The 18,577-nt window shown below is 49.7% G+C and overlaps 1 protein-coding gene across 2 annotated transcripts in view; it reads right to left on the bottom strand.

Moving 5' to 3' along the window:
- The window catches only part of RNPEPL1 (arginyl aminopeptidase like 1), a 28,717-nt gene extending 15,112 nt beyond the window's left edge, over positions 1-13,605 (bottom strand). For both annotated transcript variants that reach the window (XM_053309570.1, XM_053309571.1), the window contains exons 1-4: positions 12,412-13,605; positions 4,992-5,132; positions 2,203-2,354; positions 1,001-1,117 (exon numbers count right to left, since the gene is read on the bottom strand). In XM_053309570.1, the coding sequence (XP_053165545.1) occupies positions 1,001-1,117; positions 2,203-2,354; positions 4,992-5,132; positions 12,412-13,461 (1,460 nt within the window). In that variant the 5' untranslated portion in view covers positions 13,462-13,605. The remainder of the gene's footprint in view (positions 1-1,000; positions 1,118-2,202; positions 2,355-4,991; positions 5,133-12,411) is intronic.
- Positions 13,606-18,577: the final 4,972 nt, after the last annotated feature.

The raw sequence follows: 18,577 nt of genomic DNA, 5'->3' as shown, positions 1-18,577 counted from the left end.
GCAGCTCAGACCCCATCAGCATATATGTGAAGTTGGAGTGGTTGTTGTTTTGCCCCAGTATGCATCACTTTACACTTGCTTACATTGACCCGCATTTGCCATTTTGTTGCCCACTCACCCAGTTTGGGGAGATCCTTTTGGAGCTTCTCACAATCTGCTGTGGATTTCACTACCCAAAACAGTTTAGTGGCATCTGCTAATTTGGCCACCTCACTGTTTAACCCAACTTCTAGATCATTCATGAACAAGTTCAAGAGCACTGGTCCCAGTACTCGGGGCTACACCACTTCTTACTTTCTGCCAATGCGAAAACTGTCCATTTATTCCTACCCTCAGCTGTTGGGGCAGTGCTCGGCCAAAGTACCTCCACGTGGCACCAGCACAAACATGGTGTCCATGCATGCGCAGGTGCCATTTGCATGGTCAGCATGATGCTGCTAACGACACAAATAGCGCCTGCACATGCATGGATGCCATGTGTGTGCTGGCACCACACGGAGGTACTTGGGCCAAGTGCTGCCCCAGCAGGAAGATGCAAGGGGTGGCAGAGAGCAGGCAAGGTCCTGCTCTCCTCTCTCTTAAAGCTTCCACTCCCCTCCCCACGGCACCAAACCGGTGCTTGAACTGCGGTTTGTGCACACCCCTATCTGGTAAAAGCATCTTTAAATTTAGACTAAGACTCCCATGGGTAACAGCACCAATGGATGCATGTGCCTTTATAGGGCTCCATGTCAAGCACCACCACTCCTGGCACCAGAGATGATGGAGGAGTAGCAGAGCAGAGAAGCAGCACCTTGCAACTCATTGACTCAGACCAGCTGTTTCTGAATTGTTGCCTCCCATGTTATTCCCCCTCTTTCTGACAAGGGCATATCAAGGAGCTACACAATTCTGGCCCTCCTGCAGGTGCTGGCCACTGTGGCTGGGGAGTTGCAGCCCAACAGTTGGGAGGGTCAAATTATGCCGCTCTGGCAGATCATGTGAACAGAACCACACTTACCTTCCCCATATATAGGGGCCATAGAGGCTTTCTGCAGCACTCAGCCAGCGCTCAACCCGACCCGAGAGTTTGCTGACCGCTGTCGACAGCAGGCACCGTTCTGCCCACACTCTGCTCCTGTTGCAAGAGAGGCAAGAGGCAACCAACTGGCTTTACACCAGGTCAGGCATTAACACTATTTACCAGAAATTCTGTATGTCATAAGAACATAGGAAGCTGCCTCATACAGAGTCAGACCCTTGGTTCGTACTAGCTCAGTATTGTTTACCCAGACTGGCAGCAGCTTCTTCAAGGTTGCAGGCCAGAGTCTCTCTCAGCCCTATCTTGGAGATGCCACCAGGGAGGGAACCTGGAACCTTCTGCATGCAGGTGCTCTTCACAAAGTGGCTCCATTCCCTAAGCGGGAATATCTTATAGCGCTCACAGGTAGTCTGCCATTAATATGCAAACCAGGGCAGACCCTGCTTAGCAAATGGGACAATTCTTGTTACAAGACCAGCTCTCCTCCCAAATATAATTCAACACATACTTGCAAATCCCAAGTCCCCAATAAACGCCAACTAAAGTAAAAGTAAAGATGTGCCGTCGAGTCGGTGTTGACTCCTGGCACCCACCAAACCCTGTGGTTGTCTTTGGTAGAATACAGGAGGGGTTGACCATTGCCATCTCCCACACAGTATGAGATGATGCCTTTCAGCATCTTCCTCTATCGCTGCTGCCCGATATAGGTGTGGAAAACATACCAGCGGGGAGTCCAACTGCCAATCTCTTGCTCCCTGGGCAAGTTATTTCCCTGCTGCGCCATTAGGCATGTCCCATATTCCTTCTCCCCAAAACATGTAGATAGGAACACAGAAAGCAGCCTTATACCCAAGAGGCCATTGGTCCATTCAGCTCAGTATTGTCGACACTGACCAGCAGCAGCTCTCCAAGGTTTCAGATGGCTTTTCTCAGCCCTATCTGGAGATGCTGCCAGGGACTGAACCTTGGATTTTCTGAATGCAAAGCAGATGCTCCATCAATGAGCTGGAGTCCCATCCCAGATGAAAGCCTGTGCGAGAGATCTCTGGCAGCACAGGCAAGTTCTACAAGCCCATAGCCCCACATTAGCAGGAACAGGGTTTTCTTCCGAGCCACCCTGCTTAGCAAATCCAAAGTAGCTCTGCCCATGAACTCAGCTAAATCAGGCACAATTAGTTTACCTGGGACCAATGTCTGCAGGTACGAGGTCCCCTGCTACCAGCGCCACCAGATAGGCAGGAACTGGGTACTCCATGTGGAATCGGTAGATGCCTTCTTGCTCCTCGTAGCTGCTTTGGGTGGCACTCATCAACACTTGCATGCCTGCAGGAGCCTGGGGGAAAACACAACACCTGACACGGCTGCTTTACAGGCTGAAGAGACCAAGTGTGTGTCCATACTAGGCTTCTGCACCAAGGCAATCTAGAGGTCAGCCCAATATTCAGAGTGAGTCTAATGACACCCAGCTCTACAATTCCTTTTCACTGCAATCAGGTGAGGCAGTAGAGGTTTTGAACTGGTGTTTGGGATCAGCAAGGGACTAGATCAGGGCTGCACCACTTTAGCTCTTCTGCAGATGGTGGACTGCAACTCATGTCATCCCCGACTACTGACCACTGTAGCTCAGGATTATGGCAGCTGTAACCCAACAACTTCTGGGAGGCCAAAGTTTTGCAGCCCTGGACTCAATGAAGTCCAGTAATTTGAGGCCAACTGCAGAGAAAACAGATGTTCTGTTGGTGAGTGGCTCATCTGCCTGAGGTGGGGTTTAGCCTATATTGGATGGGGCTGCACTCCCCCTAAAGGACCTGGCTTGCAATCTGGGCGGTTCCTGCATCCAGCAGTGTTACTGGAGGCCAAGATGGCATCCATAACACACAGCATCTCTCACCAACTATGGCTGGTACACAACATCAATTACTGCATTACTATAAAATGCAACTGCTACATTAGTAACTGAAACCAGAACACATTCCACCAGTTCCCCAACAGCAATTCTGGCTGCCAGTCTGTTTCCAGGATCAATGCCCTATAAAGCCCTAAACAGATTGGGACCTGATTACCTGAAGGCCTGCCTTCTGCAGATCTGCCCAGCCCAATGATCTTCAGAGACCATTTGAAGTTAGGCAGGTGGTCACCAGACAGTGGGCTTTTTCAGCTGAGATGCCCTCAATCTGCAATGCCCTCACCAAAGAAGCTCGCCTGGAACCAGTTTTGGTGTGTTTTCAGTACTAGGCAAAGACTTTGTCTAGCATCTCATGGTTAGTTTAAATTGTTGCTATATGGTTCAGCGAGTTTATATTGATTGACGCTGCTGTCTCAGCATGTTCTCGTGGAATTAAATGTTCTTGTGTAATTTTTTACAGAGATGAAAGAATTAGACTCATCACTCCTATCTTAGTTAAATACCTGGGAAGAAGTTTGGATTGGTATCCGACCTTTTTATTGGCCTATACCAATACAATCTTGACAGAAATAATTCCTAAATTTCTTTTTGCTGTAGCTAAGACTAGCAAAAGCAGCAGGTTAAATGCAAGTCTCTGGAATGTTATTTTGAAATTTGTCTAAAGTTGGTGATTATTTTATATAAAGCTATTCTCTATCTTCTTTTTCCCTTTTAAACATTTTAGTATGCTTTTTGTGACCTGTGGTTTGGTGTTTTTGTTACTTGTTTGTATTCTGTTATTTGTTTGCATTCTGTTCAATAAACTGAACTTGATTGGCTTTTTGGCTAGCCATTAAGAGATCCAGAGAGCTGTGAAGGGCACTCAACCCCTAACCCCGCATTTGATTGGGAAAAAGCATCTCACCACACCTGGCTTCTGCCAAACTAAGCACTGGCAACTGAAAGCAATTAATAAGGTAGCCAGGCAGATCTCCCTAAGCAAAGCATTCCAGAGGGTGGACACCAACACCGAGAACATTCTGTCCTGTGTCCTGGCACAGAGGTAAGTAGAGGTGGTCTGCTGGTTGATTTCTGATGAACCATTTAGTCACAGGTACATCCAAAGGATTCTGGACTGGGTAGACCTTGATTCAATTGAGTCAGGTAGTTCATATGTTAGAACATACAGAGTTGCCTTATACCAAGTTAGATCACTGGTCCATCTAGGTAAGTACAGTCTATGCTCACTGGCAGTGGCCAGCTCTCCAAGTTTTTAGACAAGAGTCTTTCCCAGTCCTACCTAGAAACTTAAGAACATGAGAGTATTCCTACTCTCTGTTTCCTGTCCTTCAACCAGCTGCCGATCCACACATGTTCTCTTATTCCACGACTGCTAAGTTTACTCGAGAGCCTTGGGTGGGGTCACCAGGGATTCAGCGCTGCCAGGGATTCAACCTCGGACTTTCTGCATGCAAAGCAGGTGTCCCAGCACTGAATTACAGCTTCTTCCCATTCTTAAGCTAGGGTGCATATTCATAGGCACTTCACACAGAGGAATTGTGCCTTAGCACTGAAGAGAACATAAGAACAGCCCTGCTGGATCAGGCCCAAGGAGGCCCATCTAGTCCAGCATCCTGTTTCGCACAGTGGCCCACCAGATGCTCCTGGAAGCCACAGGCAGGAGTTGAGGGCATGCCCTCTCTCCTGCTGTTACTCCCCGGCAACTGGTACCCAGAGGCAACCCGCCCCCGAGGCTTCAGGTGGCCTACAGCCCTCCGACTAGTAGCCATCAATAGACCTCTCCTCCATGAAGAGATTCTCTGGTTTTGTAAATGTAACTCATATCAGTAGACCACAGAGATTCTGTCCACAGCTGCCATGAGCAGTAGTGTACTGGAGGGGCAGGGCATACATATTTTGAATAAATATATGGCCAAATGGGGATTTGAGAGAGTCCTCCTAGACCTATTCCAACACTCAGATGTGCGACATATCTGAAGAAAGCCTGCTCAGAAGGACCAACGGAACAGCCCAAATTAGTTTCCTCTAGGCCCGAAGAAATGGTCTCTGTGACTGGCTCTCTACCTTGACAATGGCAGAGTAGGTACATTTCACAGACGGGGTGTCAAAGCAGGGGAAGAAGGAGCGGTTGCACACCGAGTGGCCTTGGGTGAAGACAAAGGGCTTGGAATTGCCATAGGTCAGCTCTGGATCCAGCCACCAGATCTGAGGAGAAAAGAAGAAGGGATACATGAGAAAAACCGATGAGCGAGGGGAGAATGTCAAAAATGCATTTATAGGAACATAGGAAGCTGCCATAACTGAGTCAGACCATTGGTCTATCTAGTTCAGTATTGTCTTCACAGACTGGCAGCGACTTCTCCAAGGTTGCAGGCAGGACTCTCTCTCTCCCCCCTATCTTGGGAGATGCCAGGGAGGGAACTTTGAAACCTTCCGCTCTTCCCAGAGCTGCTCCATCTCCTGAGGGGAATATCTTGCAGTGCTCACACTTCAAGTCTCCCATTCATATGCAACCAGGGTGGACCCTGCTTAGCTATGGGGACAAGTCATGCTTGCTACCACAAGACCCAGCTCTTGGTAAAGGTGAACTGAGAGCACACTCGTTCGTCAGTATCACTACGATCAACATGCCTTGGGGAGCACCTTCTTCCTATACCAGGCATGGCTGGCGGGAGACTCCCCAGCTGGTGGGAGATGCAGCTGGCGATGATGGGGAGTTGCAGCCCCCCCAGGCGGAGAGCCTCAGGCTGGCCATGCCTGTCCTGGAGGTTCCTTCCCCTCATCTCAGAGCCTCAGCTGTGGCCTTCCACCGCATGCCCCAAGTTAGAACTTCATGGATTGGGTGCCCTCCCCGGGGAGCCCGACCCTTCTACACTTTTAGCCAGCAAGCAAAAAGCCTTTTTAAAGTAGGAGTGCTGATGGCTCCAAGCTCAACTTTATATGGATTTTACTATCCTTACAGGATTCCAAGTGGGGTTTTTTAAAACAAGCATGTTTTAATTATTTGTTTTACTTTGCAGCCATTTTGCAGAGACGAGGCAGTAAGCTTGATAAACCAACATGCACTGAGCACCAACCGAGTACCTAGGAACAAAGGAAGCTGCCAGATACTGAGTCAGACCCTTGGTCCATCTAGCTCAGTATTGTCTTCACAGACTGGCAGCGGCTCCTGCAAGGTTGCAGGCAGGAGTCTCTCTCAGCCCTATCTTGGAGATGCTGCCAGGGAGGGAACCTGGAACCTTCAGATGCTCTTCCCAGAGCGGCCCCACCCCTGAAAGGGAATATCTTACAGCACTTACATGTAGTCTCCCATTCAAATACAAACCAGAGTAGACCCTGTTTAGCAAAGGGGACAATTCATGCTTGCTGCCACAAGAGTAGCTCTCCTGGTCACTGCTTCGTCCACAGATATGACACTACCCCTGCCCAGATGGCTTGCCACTCAATGGCTTTCCCCTCCAGACCAGCCCTCTTGGCCCCACTGCAGTTTCCCTCCTCCTGGCCCAGGACTTTTCTTAGTGCATTTCCAGCTTTGTTTTCCTGGAATTGAATGTTATTTTTTCCCCATTTCATGTTCTTCCTGTAGTTGTGTGCCAGGACTTGAGAAGTCAAAATAATCCTCTTTTCCTCTGTGTTTGATATTGTGGCAACTACTCTTTGCTCACGTAGCAGAAGAAGAAACCTCTTCCTGTTGTTATTACCTCGTTCAGAAATGGGGGAGCTGGGTGGGGGGAGAGAAAGCGTTCTCTGCTTGCCCTTACCAAGTGTGGCAAACTGGAATCTGCTGCACTGGGGTGCCCAATTTATTGTGGCTGGGGGTGCAGGGAGTTGGAGTTCAGCAAAATCTGGAGGACCACAAGTTGAGAACCCCTGGAGTATATCACTATTGGTTCCATGCCTCTCCTCCAAGGAACTCAGGGCAGCATCCAAGGCTTTCCTCCAACTTTCATTTTATCCTCACAACAACCCTGTGAGGCAGGTTAGGCTGAGCGACAGCGCCTGGTCAACCAGCAAACCCCAGGACGAGTGGAGAGTCGAATGTGGGTCCCTCAACTCCTGGCCCAACACTCTAACCACACTGGTTCTTGATCACGTGATATGTAAACATGCCCCTAGAAACAACTGGCTGCAATGCTCGGAACAAGAGCGGCAGTAAGCATGAGGCTTACGCAGAAAGCCAAGGCACATACAACAGAGCAGGACCTGCTCACACTGGGCAGATACACACACACAACCATTTGCCAAGTGGTGACTTACCATGGTGCCTGGCAACCACTTTGGAAGCTCTCACTGGGCCCTGGGGCAAGAGGTGGCCACAGCACCACCACACCACGAGCTTGCACCCACCCCCCACCCCCAGTTTGCTGGGAAGCAGTGGTGGGGGGGGAGAGTAGCAGCTTCTCCTCCCCCCGCCCCATCCTCCAAGGGCAGAAGCACCCGGCACTCAAGGATCCTGCAGTGGGGGAGGCAGCTCCTTCCCGCTATGGGAAAAAGGAGAGCGGCAGCCGCCATTTGCAAGTCCTTCAGCAGCAACGCCTCCCTCTCCGACAGGGGCGGAGCTCTAAGAGGCCACACGAGTCCCCAAAAGCCGTGCTGCCTTGCCTCTGGGTTTGCCCCTCTCTTCACATCGGCCCCGCGGCGGCGGCAGCGCACGCCTTGACCCAGCAGTCCACGGAAGGCTGCTTCCGCCTCCCACTCAGCTGGCCTCTGAGCAGGCATGCATGGCGGGCATTTGTGGTCGGCACAGCACTTGGCAGCCATGCTGGTCACTCAGCTGGCCTCTGCACATGCACAGAGGCCAGCTGACTGGCAGGGGCAGGCAGCCCCCCTGTAGGCTGCTGGGTCGGGGGGCATAATACTGGCACCAGCACCACTGGGGGGGGGGGCTGCCCGACAGGCCGCCTATGTCTTCCCTACGCCACTGCTCTCCTGCCAACCAGGGCTTTGCTCCCCAAAGGTCCCCGTCTCCTTGCATCCTTTTGGGGAGCAAGCCCACTGGCCAGTGGAGAGGACAGGAAGAGGGGAAGCGGCCGCAGATGTCAAGATCGGCGTAGCAGCCTCTCCTGCCCTCTGCACAGGCGGGCACTCTCCAGCTGCAGCATGGCAAAGGGGCTTGGGGGTGCCAAGGGGCACAGCAGCAACCCAAGACGATGGCACAGGGGTTGGCCAGGTGAGCAGGCCTGGGCTGCTGGATGGGGGGGTGGGTGGGCCTGGGCTCATGCCTGACCTGGCCAACCCACAGCCCTGGCCGAGCAGTCTTGCCACATTTCTGCACTGGAGCAGTAAGACTCTCCCCACTGGATACAGCTCTGCAGATGAGCCACTTATCAAGGGTCTACACGCATTGCACACCCTGTTTCGCTGTCAGCACACTGAATGCTGCTTCCACCAAGCTTTCATCACCAAAACTCTTGGCAGTCACAACACATACTTGGGAGTTGAACACACACTTGCATGGCCCCAAACACATTTTAACATCATTTCTCCCGCAATCCAAGATTTAATCTTAATACGGAACACAACAACTCAAAGATCTGCCCAAGAAAGGCTCTTTCCACAGACACTCTTGAACCAGATCAACCTTTCCCCTCATCCCTCTGCTTCTATCCCAGGGCTGCACAGCTTTGGCCCTCCAGCTGCTGTTGGACTACAACTCCCATCATCCCCGGCTATGGGTCACTGAGACAGGGGATGATGGGAGTTGTAGTTCAACAGATGGAACGCTAAAGTCCTGAAATCAGACTCTACCCTATTTGCATGTTTGAAAATTCCAAGCTCACTCTGGCACACTGGGCCACACTTCAGAATGGAAAGATGCCCTTCATCTTGCTAATCTGAAATATTTTTCTAGTCAAGGCTACAAACCAAGGTGTCATATTCTTGGGCTTCTTCCAAGTAGGAGCCTCTCCAAAATCCCTGCTCTGTACCAATCAGCACGAAAGGGAAAAACAAAACTAAAAACATTCATCAAATGTCCATCCCACACAGCAGAACTGTGGGGAGGAGCACACGGAAATAGAAAGAAGTGAATTCAGAGCGATGACAACATCTCGAGCGAAATGGCACAGAGGTCTCCAGCTGACCATGGGCAACCTTCCACGCTGCTGCACAGAGAAAAGGACATTCTTTGTGTAACCTGATGGACGAGCATGACTTGTCAAGGAAGCACCACAACAAGATCAGGGGTTTAGTAGCAAGTCACACAGCTGGGAAATTCAAATCGATTTAAATAATTAAATAAAAATTACTCTCTACCAGATTATCACAAAAAGAGAAAGAAATTAAGATATCCTCCTACCATATATGAATGCGTGCTTCTAAAGCTGTGAAAGTCCAGCCCATTCTCTCAGGCTTACCTACTCACAATAAAAGTAAAAAGGCCCCATGTGTTTGAAATGAGGAAAAGGAAGGAAATAGAGGGGGCTAGTCGTTACTAGCTGCCCCAAGCAATAATGTACTGGAGGAGCAGGGTATAAATATTTTTAAATACATATTTTATTAGTAGTGTAATGCAAACCATTTCTGTGAGTTTGCAAGCATCTCAATATCAAAGTGTTTTTTAGAAACCATTTCCCACAGAACAGAATTGTGTTATTAAATTTGCTATTTCATCATCTACCCAACTTCTCAGACTTTAATTCCTTCAGCTTGCACCCCAATACTCTGACTTGCACTCTTGCTTCTGAGGACAGGACTAGACTAAATGGTTGAAGGAAGCAAATTAAGGCCAGGGATTCCCCACCTGCGGTCCTCCAGTTGTTGCTGAACGACACCCTGAACACAGCCACTGTAGTGGGGGATAATGGGAGCTGTAGTGGTTAGAATGTTGGACTAGGACCAGGAAGACCCGAGTTCGAATCCCCATTCAACCATGAAACTCGCTGGGTGACTCTGGGCCAGTCATGTCTCTCTCAGCCTAACCTACCTCACAGGATTGTTGTGAAGATAAAAATAAGCATGTGCACCGCTCTGAGCTCCTTGGAGGAAGACCACAGGTTGGGAACCCCTGATTCAGGCTAAATTGCAAGAGCTGTTCAACAGGGAAACAGTCTCCCTTGTGCAGTGATGGGCTCCACTGAAGGTTTTCAAGCAGAGGCTGTACAGTCATATGTAATGGTTATTGTAGCATATTCCTGTATCAAACAGAGGGGGACTAGAAGACCTCCAGAAGTCCCTTCAAACACTAAAATTATATTTTAACATTGACATATTATATCTTAATACTTCTACAGAGATGCAACTGATCACTGAAACAAATGTAATCAGCACACAATTTGCTTAAATTCTTTAAGCAAAGAATTGGGATTGTTTTTAATGAAAGGCGGTATATAAACTTAACAATAAAAACAAACCAACAAACCAACAAACCTAGTGAGATATGAAAGAATATGTAAGAACTGAGCCTCCCTTTGGACAGCAATCAAGGTAATTCAATATACCTTGCTTGCAGCCTAGAGGCAGACTCAATTTCTACATATTTTTTCATGTCTCATTCATGTCTCAAAGGACCTAGAGATCAGTGTTCCCTCTAACAGGGATTCCCAGATGTTGTTGACTACAATTCCCAGCATCCCCAGCTGCAATGGCCTTTACTTGGGAATTATGGGAGTTGACATCTGGCACGGAGGGAACACTGCTAGAGATATCTTAAACTAAATGACAATGGGCTTAAGGAACTAATTCAGCAGATGTTACCAAAACAATCTGCCATGCTGATTAATTTGGGAGGGGGGAATATTCAAAATTTATTTTGAAGTGGTAAAGTTTCAATGATTTTTTTTAATGCGCTTACATTGCTACCCGACTAAAACAGACAGGATGGGATGCAATAATAGATCTAAAAGTTATTATAATAATAATCTGAGTAATACTGGAAACAGAAGACTGGAACATCAACAACCTTTTGGGTTAAACTCTGCATGGAAAATTACAATCTCGTGATACTGTAAAACTCAGCCTCTATGCTGCAAAAAGACATTGATCCAAACCAAATACACACTCCTTCTTGGGCTATAGAAGAGGCTTTGAAGTAGCTAGGGTAACTTCATCTATTAATCCATCTGAAACAAAACTGTTCCAGGCACAGAACTGAACCAACAAAGTATTATTCTAATAAGAAAAATTCTGTTTATCCAAAGACAGTTTAGAAGCCAGCAAAAACCAGGGTGAGATAAGCAAGTACAGATATTTGGGGCAAACAGCCTCGAGCCATATTGTGCCAAACTCATGGTGGAGAAAACTGCACTGATTTTTTTATTTTTATTTTTTAAAAAAGAGATAAATGTAATACGTCACCATGTCCACCTTCTTTCAAAACATAAAAAGCAAAATTTTGGTAATGCTTATCTGGATCAGACCTAAGTTGAATGCATTCAACTGAATCCCACTGCACGCTTTTGGGAAGTCCACAAGGAGAACATGATAGCCATCCATCACCATCTCATTTGTTCACAGCATTTGACAATCAGTGGTGTATTGCCCCTGGACATGGCAGTTCCATTCTTATTTATTGTTATATGCATTGTAGTTGCATGTTGGTTCTAGGTAAGGCAGTGTTTGCAATTAGCACAGGAAGAGTTGCTCTGTAACAGAAAAAGTGCCAGTGTGTAGAGGCTAAAAAGAAGGGTTAGGCACCAGACCCACCACACAGATCTGCCTGCCATGAAACTTCTACATATTGCAGAGGATTCTGGGATGCTTTCTAAGGCACATTTCAAGTTGACAACATTTTTTGTTATTTATTACATTTACATCCTACTCTTCATCCTATGGGGAGCTCAGGGCAGCATACAGGGTTGTCTTCCCCGCCCCCATTTTATTCCATAATACAGACGCAATAAAGAGAGAAGAGCTGGTCTGGTGGTAGCAAGCATGACTTGCCCCCATAGCTTATCAGGGTCTGCCCTGGTTGCATATGAAAGGGAGACTAGAAGTGTGAGCACTGCAAGATATTCCCCTTAGGGGATGGAGCCACTCTGGGAAGAGCAGAAGGTTTCAAGTTCCCTCCCTGGCTTCTCCAAAGATAGGGCTAAGAGAGATTCCTGCCTGCAACCTTGGAGAAGCTGCTGCCAGTCTGTGAAGACAATACTGAGCTAGATAGACCAATGCATGGTCTGACTCAGTACATGGCAGCTTCCTATGTTCCTATGAAGAGAAGCAGGGCTGAGTCTGGTCAGCACCTGGATGGGAGACCATCCGGGTACACCCCTTCTAGGTCGATCTATCGTGGGAGAGCAGCAAGTCACAAATGTAATTATTAATTAAATAGCTAATTAACAGACCACCAAGCCACATTTTGACATCTGTCTTCTGCTGTAGCATAGAGGCCCCCGCCCCTCCAAGAACAGCCAGCTTTGCACCACCCACCTTTACTTTGCTGGCTTGGTAGGCCATCCAAGGCCGCTTTGCACCACAGCCCCCCTCCCCGCCCCACAAATCCAGCCTTTGGGGCCACAAGAGAGAAGGCCCCGCAAGGCAGACTTACGGCCGGCGCATCCACGGTGGTGTAGCGGATGATGATCTGGAAGGGCTGGCGAGGCTCCAGGCAGGAAGGCAAGGAGATGGTGAGGGACGAGCCGTAGTCCGTGAAGGGGTCCACCCTGAACATAAGTGGGCAGGGGGCTGGGGAGGCAGCAGAAGGGCCCGGGAAGGTGGGGATGGGTGGAGGAGCCATCTCCGGGGCCAGAGGGAAGTCGGGGAAGGAGCAGGCCAAGTGGTTCAGGGCAGGGCTGGCTGGGGCAGCCAGAGGGGATCGCCGGCCAGCCCCACAGGCCTTGGGGTCTAGGCAGAGGGCATCAGCACCGGCCGCGGGGGCAGCAGTGAGGGGGCCACCCAGGAGGACAGGGGGGCAGCCCCGGTGGGGGCGAGGAGGCACCGCAGAGGAGGGCCCATGGTGGGGGCCAGCCAGGGAGCTGAGGGGGCAGCAGCGGGCCGGCTCAAGGTCCGCCAGGGCTGGGGGTGCGGGCCCCGAGGCCGAAAGGGCGCTGGGGGTGCTGAGGGGGCAGTGGGGGTGGGGGTCCGAGAGGGGCACGCTGGGGGAGGGGCAGCCTGCCCGAGGGGGGCAGTGGGGCGGGAGGGGCTCTGGACCCTCCGAGGAAGAGGAGGAGGAGGAAGAGGAGAGGGACGAGGGGGCGGAAAGGGGGTCCCAAGCGGGGCACTTGGGGCGGGCGCCCCGCTTCTCCTCCTCGCCGCTGCCTCCGCCCTTCTGGCCCTGGGGGCTCGTCCTGCCGCTTCCCCCCGAGGAAGAGGCGGCGGCGGCGGCGGCGGGGAAGACGAAGCCGCAGCGTTTCTCGCCGTCCTGGAGAGTGCGGAAGCCCACCGAGGCCACTCGCAAGGCCGGGTGCGCGTCCAGCACCAGGGCGCCGGGGCTGCCGCTGCTGCCGGCCCGGGGGAGCGCCTGGCGGGCGCAGAGCTCCAGCACCAAGCAGCCGGCCAAGGCCTGGGCGTCGGGCCGCAGCTCCAGCCCCAGGCGGAGGTGGCGGAGGCGGAAGAGCGACGAGCTGGAGGCCGAAGCCACGTCCGGGGGGGCCGCCATGCAGGCAGCAGCCGGAGCCCGGGCAGCCGGGAGGCTATGTGAAATCCATGGGCCGGCGGCAGCGGAGACTCCGGCGCAGCGGATGGCTCAGGCAGGCGGCGGCGGCGGCGGCGCGGGAAGGCCGCGCTGGCTCGCCCGCGCCACCACCACGGAGAGGCCCGGCCCGCCCGGCCCAACCCTGCCCAGTGCGGAGCAGCGCCGCCGGGGCCGGCCGTGCAAGGCACACACCGCCGCGGCGCGGACGCCTCGGCCGCTGCGGGGCGCCAGAGAGAAGCAGGCGGTGGCCCAGAGCGAGGAGGCCGCCGGTACCGGCCGCCAGGGGGAGCCCGTCTGCCTGTCGGCGGGGCCGCGGAACCGCCTGCCTCGTGCTCCGGGGGGAAGGCCTTCTTCTCGGGAGATTTCCCTTCCCAGCACGGCGGCTTGGTGAGTGGTGGGGAGGAGCTCTGTTTAAACCGGAGCGGGACCGGATTAATAAGGCGCCCCTTCGTTCACCCCGCCTCCACCGGGCTCTCTCTCCTTCCATTCCGCCCCTGCGCAAAGGGACTCGGGCTCCCCTCCCTCCTTGCACAGCTGCGCCTCTTGCCCAGCTAGTTCCGAATCGAAAATTGGATATTCCCCCTTTGGAGGATTTCATCGCCCTCGGCGCTTTACAGTTTGTTAGGAAATAAAAGGCAGAATATGATCTCAAACCGCTTTCACCGGGATGATGTTTCGTGCTCGTGTGTCAGCACCGCCGTTATTGACTTAAATTACCTCTTAAATTTACCGTAAAGGTGGATGTAAGGCCGGCCTAAAAAAGCAATAAAATAAAGATATGGCCAGGCCAGGGTTTGCTTACCGGGGGAGCTCGCAAGTCATCGGGTGGTGGCAACAACAACAGCCGCCGCTGTGTGTAGTACGAGCTGAGGGGCTTTGGGCTTTTCAGTCGTCATTGGTGGTACCCCCAAGTGTTGGAGATTTGTTTGTAGAACAAATTCTTAATAGCAGCAGTAGGGAATTAAAATAGGCAGAACCCACTGGTAATGAAAGATTCGTGTGAATGCTTGCAAAGGACAACCAGAGCAACACGAATCTTTTCCCCTCTCTCTAATGCTTGCATTTAGGAATCTGGAAAAATAGATATTCCTGGAGGGAGGCGGGGATTTCCCGTTTGACAAGCGCCAGGGAGGAGAGAAGCAAACTTTTCCTATAACCAGGCCGCTCTCCAGCATGTGGCTAATGGGTTCTGCCGTTTCTGCGGCTATGATGAGATCCGGACACTTGTAAGGACAATCCCAGACCGATCATTCCAGTTCCCATGATGAGCGTTTAGTCCTGCAGCTTGGATCATCTCCAGCTCTGCGATAACCTTTGAGATACAGACCTTCCCTTATTCAGGGATAAAAGCTCTACACCTATTCAATTTTAATTATATTGGAAGACTGTTTTTAAAATAAAATAATGTTCAGCACCTCGGCCTCAGTGCTTCTGTGTCTTGCTCAGAGAGAGAGAGAGATGGGTGGATTCATGTTTAAACTGAAGTCTGAGATGCCATAGAGCATGCACAGAGTGTCTTTTCCCTTCTTTGAGGAGACAGCTGAACAAAAATATAATGTAATGACAGAGTGATGAGTGACCCCCCTCAGAAAAATATAATCTTAAAAAACCAGCAGTGCCCCTTCCCTAGCTCTCTCAGATCTGACCGTGGTTACCCACATACTGGTTAGACCAGAAGCTGGGATTCTCCTGAAGACTTCAGAAACTTCAACTGGTGTAGAGTGCAGCTGCCAGGCTACTGACTGGTACCTGTAACACTTTTGTTGTATCATGTGCACTGGGCAATCGTCATCATCTTTGTTAGGCGCCCCATAACAAATTGTTCTCTGGGCTCACAACAAATGATTAAAACATTCAGTAAAAACACAGCACATTACAGTAAATCATAACAGACCCCCTCAAAAAAGTCAAGTTAATCTCTGTGTGTGCAAGTCAAGGTCCTGGTTGCTACCCATACAGCCCCAATAGCTTAGGACTTACTACTTGAAGGATTTATAGGACTTGGGGAGGAGAGCTGGTTTTACAGTAAAGTGTGCTGTTGAGTTGGTGTCAACTCCTGGCGACCAGAGAGCCCTGTGGTTGTCTTTGGTAGAACACATGAGTGGGTAACCATTGCCATCTCCTATGCAGTATGAGAAGATGCCTTTCAGCATCTTCCTGCATTGCTGCTGCCCAATATAAACCTCCCCCCCCCCCCATAGTCTGGGAAACATACCAGCAGGGATTCAAACCGGCAACCAGTGTTCTCTCTCACATGTTTTTTTGATGTCCGTACAGTTAATCTTAGATCCCGCTCAGGCTGAATCAGGAAGGCCCCACTCTGAATGCATGAGCACACACACTGCCTAGATACTGCCACCCAGAACAAAATTCATTCTGCACACAGGCAAAAAAATTAGAGTACCGCTGGCAACTTCTGGCTTGCTAGTCAAGTCATTTCCCCGCTGCGCCATTAGGTGGCTCAGTAGTAAACATGAACTGTGCCCTTTGCTAAGCAGGGTCCTCCCTAGTTTGCATTTGGATGGGTGACATGTCAGCACTGTCTGCTGTTAGATATTTCCCCTTAAGGGATGAAGTAGGGCTTGGAGACACTCCTGCCTGAACTCTTGGAGAGCCACTGCCAGCCAGTGTAGAAAACACTGAGCTAGATGGACCTATGATCTGACCTGGTATAAGACCGCTTCCTATGACCACCCCTCCTCAACTGCATTTGCTCAACCCAAAATCATTGTGAGGTTTTCTTGCATGTTCAGTTGCCATAAGATGGTCTGCTTATAGCTAACATAAAATGGCCTTTTCTGCTGTGGCACCCGGCCTGTGGAATTTCCTGGCATGTAAAATTCAATCAGATCATCTTCTGCAAAAGAAAAGGGGGAGTGGGGAAGGAAAAACCTCTTTCTGGCAGGTTTTTGTCTTGGTTTATGCTCTCTGTCAATTTTGGTTATTTTGTCTGTTTTGTAGTTGATGTTTTTAGCTTAGTTCATGACTTCATGTTGATTTTGCTAATTTTTTAATTGAGTGTAAGGCTCTTTGGGCTTCTGGATGGAGAGGAAAGGTGGGATATCAGTGTGAATAGAAGACCCTCAGGAGAATAAATTCAGAACCGAACAAAGTTGTTTAGTGGTTAGAGTGCTGGACTAGGACCAGGGAGACCCGAGTTCAAATCCCCATTCAGCCATGAGACTTGCTGGGTGACTCTGGGCCAGTCACTTCTCTCTCAGCCTAACCTACTTCACAGGGTTGTTGTGAAAGAGAAACTCAAGTATGTAGTACATCGCTCTGGGCTCCTTGGAGGAAGAGCGGGATATAAATGTAATAATAATAATAATAATCTTATTTCCATTTGTGCCTCGGGTGTGGATTTTATGATCCATTATGATGTGGAAGGATTCTCTATTTCCTCTTCTATGTTCCCGTATTGTATGGGGTTTGGCTCATTTGTTCAGCTTATTGGGAGTTATTTTATAGGAACTATTCTGCAGTGCACATGGTTTTTCCTGTTGTACCTGTACACTGTGGACCGAACAACATTTTGCTTGTGGAGGCCTCAAAGCCGACCAAATAACCCTTTGGTCCCTTGCAGCTACAGGTTCCAAGTCCTAATTCTCCCATTTTACTCCTGTCACCTCACCTGCCCTAGCTAATCCTCCTGTGCCACTAATGCCAAAGCAGGAAGTCTGGGGGGAGAGAGAGCACAGCTTGTACCAATCAATGCAATGGTTATTGCATGGACTGTTTTGTCCCAAAAAACGTACACCAAAGTACCAGCTATTATTTGTACAGAGTAACGGGGCAACTTGCCTGTCTGCTAAAGTGGTACTAGCCCCGATTCAGGACTGGTGGTTTTGACTGTACAAATGACATTAATGTTACCCTGCAGATACACATGGCTTTCTGTACCTCTGCTTTACAGTGTAGTTTGGAAATACTGTACCCCAATGTGCTGGCATTTGGTGCTTTTAAAAAGGGAAGTTGACTCAATACAGTCAACTGCTGCTTTCTTCACCAAGTTGGTGCAAAGTATCCAGTTGCAGAATTGTCTAGCCAGAAATGGGGCTTACCTCCGTATCTTTTTATTAATGTATTGTTTTAAAATTGAATTGTACGTGTTATAAATTTTTGGATCTTTAGTTTTATCTGATTGTGAGCTGCCTCGAGACCTTTGTTACAGGCAATATGCAAATATATGAAACAAGCAACAAAATGCTCTACTAAAAAGGGACCTCTGTGGCCCAAAGAAATAAACTTCACACAAGTGTTTACAAACCCAAAATAGTTTTTATTCACTTTTTCGGATTTTTGTCTTGACAAGACATTTTGCAAACATGCTAAGGCTATAAAACGTCCAATTGGACAACCCCACCCCCACCCTCACACAAAAAAGATGTGCAACGCTGACCAATTAAAAAGTCACAGCTATTACAGGACTGACCATGCCCACCTGGGCTACTGGTCCCATATAACAGGGATGGAGTACAGTAACCATGGTAACGTACCACACAGGACTCAGCAACCTGAGGTAGGTCTCTTTACAGTAAGAAAATAAAACTTCCCACACCAGTGTCAAACCCTGATCAGCAGCAGCCTGCTAAAAAGTTGCAGATGAGGAGAGGGCAATAACTTTAAGACATATGCAGGAAAGGAAGTTTGCACTCTTATCACATCGTGTGAAGAGTTAATTGTTACAAAGTATCTGAAGAATTTTCCAAATGAAGCATTCGCATCTCTAGATCAATAATTCAGCAGAGGCAAGTTATGAGGACTTTTGCAGGCAGCACCAGGATCCCAGCCGGAAGGATGCTCACTGCTGTCGCTTATTCATAATGATGTGGCAGGAGGCGTTTGTATTTCCTTTCTAACAAATGACGAATCAAGCTCTACCAACAGAGAGCACTAGCATATCCCTTTTATTGCACCCAGGATGAGTGAAAACGGGGCTCTAAGGTGTCTGAGGCAAACACGTGGTGACCCCATTTGTAAAGTCACAAAAAACTCCCCTTTTCCAGGAAAGAATAATGGGAAATAGTTTCCACTACTTCCAAGCATCCTAGCAACGCATCAGAGAGTGTGACAGTTGTGA

This window comes from Hemicordylus capensis, chromosome 3, assembly GCF_027244095.1.
Source record: "Hemicordylus capensis ecotype Gifberg chromosome 3, rHemCap1.1.pri, whole genome shotgun sequence".
NCBI classification, from domain to species: Eukaryota; Metazoa; Chordata; class Lepidosauria; order Squamata; family Cordylidae; genus Hemicordylus; species Hemicordylus capensis.
This window is presented reverse-complemented; position numbering and strand designations above follow the sequence as displayed.